General features: G+C 44.5%; 1 protein-coding gene across 1 annotated transcript in view; it reads right to left on the reverse strand.

Moving 5' to 3' along the window:
* Positions 1-4,931, reverse strand: part of LOC309384215 (vomeronasal type-2 receptor 26-like) — a gene marked incomplete at both ends in the record, with an annotated part of 32,403 nt that extends 27,472 nt beyond the window's left edge. The window contains 2 exons of the mRNA XM_081937456.1: positions 1,612-1,870; positions 4,653-4,931. Of these exons, the coding sequence (XP_081793582.1) occupies positions 1,612-1,870; positions 4,653-4,931 (538 nt within the window). The remainder of the gene's footprint in view (positions 1-1,611; positions 1,871-4,652) is intronic.
* Between the last annotated feature and the right edge of the window lie 1,069 nt (positions 4,932-6,000).

Consider the following 6,000-nt stretch of genomic DNA (forward strand, 5'->3'; position numbering starts at 1 on the left):
TGACACTGCCGTGAACACCCTTGCACTAGCAGTTTGAGTCCTAGCGCTACATGAGGAGGTGAGCTCCCATCGCTTGCCTCAGCTTCTGCCCATTGAGCAGTTCGAAAGCATGTTTTATGTGAGTAGATAAATAGGTACCACTTCAGTGGGAAGACAAGCCAGCACTTTGTGCATCAGTCAGAATCCTGCTAACACTGAACCTTCCTGGTTACGACAGCCATTTGCAAGGTGACTTCAGAGGAGGGTGAGGGCCTTGGATGATGCTGCAGGAAAAGTTGCTTGTCTTTGTTTCTGGTGCGGAGCTAGCTAGCCCAGTACACCTTGGGAAGCATGAAACAGAGATGGCAAACAGGCAGCCAACTACTACTCTCCATTAGCATTGTAGTCTCCTGGCTAATGTAACAATGGCATACCCTAAATAAATAAATGATGAGATAAAGGTAAAGGTATCCCTCGCACATATGTGCTAGTTGTTCCTGACTCTAGGGGATGGTGCTCATCTTTGTTTCAAAGCCGTAGAGTCAGCGGTGTCCGAAGACATCTCCGTGGTCATGTGGCCGGCATGACTAAACGTCGAAAGTGCACGGAACACTGTTACCTTCCAACCAAAGGTGGTTCCTATTTTTCTACTTGCATTTTTACATGCTTTCAAACTGCTAGGTTGGCAGAAGCCGGGACAAGTAACAGGCGCTCACTCAGATTGTTAACTTTCTAAGCAGTTCAGAGAACCAATTGTTGGAAGAAATCTCCTTTTGTTTTTTCCCACTTTACAGGGCTAATCCTGTAAGGAAGGCAGGAAGGAAACATTCTGGTGTTTTTTCTAGCCTAATCTATATTGCTCTGCTTACAGAAACTGCCTCTCTGGTTAACCCTTATTACATTGTAACAGCTAAGGTGAAGCACCAATCGACCTGAGTGATGTTGAGTTGGCCATGCCCTCATGATCACATGATCACTGAGCCACATGTACCCAGCTGGTTATTAGGGGAGAGAGCCAGTTGTTAAATTATTTGACTCCCACCACTGGTCCTACCTGCCACGGCTGTACAATCTGGGGTGAATGGTGGTCTCCAATCCACACCCTCCTCTTACTCATGTGGGAGGAAGAGACAACACTGAGGGCTAAGGCTACAGCTTGGATTGCTCTGGAAATACTGGAGCCATCCTCAGTCAGCATTTTGGCAAGCACATCCTGGGGTGGTAATAGCCTGCTTTCTTTTTCTGTGCATCTTTCCCAAACTTTCTTAGACAACACAGGCTTTGAAAAGGAACATTGGAACGCTTCCTCTACAAACTCTTTCTCAGCAGGGGAATATGAATTAAGGTTGTAGTATTGTCTTCTGTTTGTCTGTTGAGTGATGAAGGAAAACAAAGCATGCTTATGTCGGAGATCAAGCCTATAGGAAAATATTCCTATACTTAAAAAGGACAACGTTGTCACAATCCACACTTTCCCCCCAATGAATGTATTAATCTTTTCCGTGCCATAGATTATTGCTAATAGCATTCCTATGGCCTGACAATCCAGTTGACAAACTATAATTTTTACTTCGGCATTGATAAGAAGGAGTACTATTTTCCTTTTTTTTTCCACAAACATGTCTCCAGTACGTATATCCAAGGGATGGTCTGGGATGGTCTCTGAGAGGACGACGCAAATCCCATTTTTAACAGCGACAGTTTCTAAGCTTCTCTTAAAGTTTTCTCCTCTTTCGTTGTCCTGTGAAAAGAGGCCGATCCACGTCCATCGGAAGTGCAGGAGCAGGTTGACAATCGCAGAGTAAGGAGGTTCTGGTTTGGGGGTCATCCGGTAGAAAAAAGGAAATGGTTGATTTTGATCAGGAATGCGGCTAATGACACCATAGTTGATCTAAGATAAAAGAGAATATATTAGCATTTAGCAACACCACTTAGATTTACATACCGCTTCATAGTGCTTTTATAGCCTTCTCTAAGCAGTTTACAGAGTCAGCATATTTGCCCCCAACAATCTGGGTCCTCATTTTACCCACCTCGGAAGGAGGGAAGGCTGAGTCAACCTTGAGCCTGGTGAGATTTGAACTGCCAAATTGCAGGCAGCCGGCAGGCAGCAGAAGTAGCCTGCAGTACTGCACTCTAATCACTGCACCACCACGGATCTTTTAATATTGCTAGTTTAATACAATACAATAGCAGAGTTGGAAGGGACCTTGGAGGTCTTCTAGTCCAACCCTCTGCCTAGGCAAGAAACCCTATGCAGTTTCAGACAAATGGCTATCCAACATCTTCTTAAAGACTTCCAGTGTTGGGGCATTCACAACTTCTGGAGGCAAGCTGTTCCACTGATTAATTGTTCTAACTGTCAGGAAGTTTCTCCTCAGTTCTAAGTTGCTTCTCTCCTTGATTAGTTTCCACCCATTGCTTCTTGTTCTACTCTCAGGTGCCTTGGAGAATAGTTTGACTCCCTCTTCTTTGTGGCAACCCCTGAGATATTGGAACACTGCTATCATGTCTTTCCCAGTCCTTCTTCTCATTAAACTAGACATACCCAGTTCCTGCAACCGTTCTTCATATGTTTTAGTCTCCAGTCCCCAGTTTGTGTCAGCTTAATGATAAAAGTTAGATGTTTCAATGTAAGGACCTTTCCCCACTGCTGAAAAACATATGCAGGAAAGAACACCTGCATTAAATATGCTGGCTCCTTTGATGTTCTTTCCTCTTGTCCTAGTTCCTTTTGAGTAAATGGAGCTCTGGCAATCGATGGGTCAACACATCCTTCTGATCAAAGCCACGTGATTTATATATCAGAGTAGATGCAGTGTGGGGCACTTTTGCCACCAACAGTTTTAACACACATGAGTCCTAAACACTGTGTGGGTCACCAACTACTACATTGGTTCCGCAACCCAACAAGGCAGACACAGACTTCAGAGGATGAATTAGAACTGCAGAAAAAACAATTGCTGCCAACCTGCCTTCCATTGAGGACCTGTGTACTGCACAAGTCAAAAAGAGGGCGGTGAAAATATTTACAGATCCCTCACATCCTGGTAACCATAAATGGTTTCAACTCCTACCCTCAAAACGACGCTGTAGGGCACTGCACACCAAGACAACTAGACACAAGGACAGTTTCCCCCCGAATGCCATCACTCTGCTAAACAAATAATTCCCTCACCAGTCAAACTATTCACTAAGGCTGCATTACTATTACTTTTCATCGTTCCTATTACCCATCTCCTCCCACTTATGACTGCTTGACTGTAACTTTGTTGCTTGTATCTTTACTATTAATATTGATATTGACTGTTTCCTGAATGCTTATTTGTGCCCTTTGACTATCATTAAGGGTTGTACCCAGTGACGTGCGCTGAGGTTTACAGCTTGTGAGGCAGCAATTTTTTTAGACTTGTGGACTTCAACTCCCAGAATTCCACAGTCAGGCATGCTCAGTTGCAACCTGCCGCCCTCCGCCCTGGGATTCGGCCACGGCACCACCTGCCAGAGCTGTGCGAAATTCGGGCCGCACTTGTTGGGCGAGGGCAGCACAGGTGGGGAGCGGACGGAGTGGAGGAAGCCTCTCCCCCCCCCGCTTCCCACACCCGAAAGAACAAAGGGAACCTCTGCCGCCACCCGGGCAACCTGGCCGGCCTCTCTCGCGGCGGCTCTCTGGTGCCGAGCTTGGGAGTCCTGCAAGCACCACAGGCTGGACTGGAGCCTCGAGTCTAGGGCAGCGAGTCATTCAATAGGAAACTTGCCTCTTGGAAGGAATGACTCGGCTTGGCTCCTGCTTTGCCTCTCCTGCCTCTTCGCTTCTCCGTTCGGTCGTTAGGCAGCAGATCGAAAGCGGGAGCCAAGCTGGGTCATTCCTCCCAAAAGGCAAGTTTCCCATCGAATGACTCGCTGCCCTGATGATGAGTGGTTAGGCTGTGCCTCACTTGCCTCACCTGACTGCACGTCACTGGTTGTACCTTATGATTCTTGATGAATGTATCTGAGAGCATAATTCACCAAAGACAAATTCCTTGTATGACCAATCACACTTGGCCAATAAAGAATTCTATTCTATTCTATTCTATTCTATTCTATTCTATTCTATTCTATTCTATTCTATTCTATTCTACTCTACTCTACTCTACTCTACTCTACTCTACTCTACTCTACTCTACTCTATTCTGGAATTGATTCTGGTAAGATAGGTGCATTGGAACATTCATGGTTTAGTAGTGGCATGCACACAGAAGCATCATTCAGACATCTCCGTGAACATGTGGCCAGCATGACTAAATTCCGAAGGGACACAGAACACTGTTACTTTCCCACCAAAGTGGTTTCTATTTTTCAACTTGCATTTTTATGTGCTTTCAAACTGCTAGGTTGGCAGAAGCTGGGACAAGTAATGAGAGCTCACTCCATTATACAGTGCTAGGGATTTGAACCACCAAAGTGTTGACCTTCTGATTGACAAGCTCAACATTTTAGCCACTGAGCCACCATGTCCCTTTGAATACATGCATACATACATTCAATAGAAAGAAAATTATTTCAGGTCTTTCAGAGTCTACTCTCTGCCTCCAGATTTATTTGGAGATATGAACAATGTGTGCCTTCTGAGCTAACTTGAAGAATTTATGACATTTATGACATTAATTAAGTTTAATTTAGCTTCATACCTGTGGAATTTTATAGATGCCCAAGAATGTAGAAATATGATCAAAGAGTTCAGAATCCGTCTCTTCAAGAACTGCCAGCAGGTTCTTTTGTCTTCCACATCTGTAGTTTGGGACATTCTCCTGCCCTGTAGACAGCAAGTCCATCATGGCCTCATAGGTTATTCTTGCATTGAAGAAGTTATCATAGATGTTGTAGCCCAGGGTGATGTTGGGTAGCACCATTGGGCTCTGGTTGATCTCATGAACAGCCAAGAGGAAGAGAAGAGTATGGCGGAACATTGCCGACTTACTGCAAAATAATAGGCTATCCACAATGACTCTACGTTGCGTACAACCATTAAAAAAATATTGTTCAAAACAAACTTTTCACCCGAGAAGCCAGACCAGGCATCCCCACATCACAAACCTCCATCATAACTCAATGCTTGGGAGGAAAAGCTAGGTCTTCACAGGCCTTCAGAATGATAAAAAGGAATGCTAAAACCAAATGTTGTAAAATATGACAAAAAGCACTTATACACCACTTGATAGTGCCTTTACAACGCTCTCTAAGGGGTTTACAGAGTCAGCCCATTGCCCCCAACAATCTGAGTCAACCCATCTCAGAAGGATGGAAGGCTGAGTCAACCTTGAGCTTGGTGAGATTTGAACTGTCAAATTGCAGCTAGAAGTCAGCTGAAGTAGCCTGAAGTACTGCACTCTAAGCACTGCGCCAACCTGGCTCTGTTATACCTGTTGTTCTTATATTACCTTTTGGAGTCAGGAGGTAACTAATAGCTGGATTCAAGTGATGGATTCACACTTGAGAAAATGGTATCGCCTATCTGGAGATGCTCCTCTCCCCAAAAAGCCTTTGTTAGACCTAGAGATTGCTTTGCTGCAGAATATTGATGGCTTCGGAGTTTATGCACTATATTCAAACATACAATACAATACAATACAATACAATAGCAGAGTTGGAAAAGACCTTGGAGGTCTCCTAGTCCAACCCCCTGCCTAGGCAGGAAATCTTATACTGTTTCAGACAAATGGCTATCCAACATCTTCTTAAAGACTTCCAGTGTTGGGGCATTCACAACTTCTGGAGGCAAGTTGTTCCACTGATTAATTGTTCTAACTGTCAGGAAGTTTCTCCTCAGTTCTAGGTTGATTTTTTCCTTGATTAGTTTCCACCCATTGCTTCTTGTCCTACCCTCAGGTGCCTTGGAGAATAGTTTGACTCCCTCTTCTTTGTGGTAACCCCTGAGATATTGGAACACTGTTATCATGTCTCTCCTAGTCCTTCTTTCTCTTAAGCTAGACATACCCAGTTCCTGCAACCGTTCTTCATATGTTTTAGTCTCCAGTC

This window comes from Natrix helvetica (assembly GCF_964273705.1).
Source record: "Natrix helvetica genome assembly, chromosome: 1".
NCBI lineage: Eukaryota > Metazoa > Chordata > Lepidosauria > Squamata > Natricidae > Natrix > Natrix helvetica.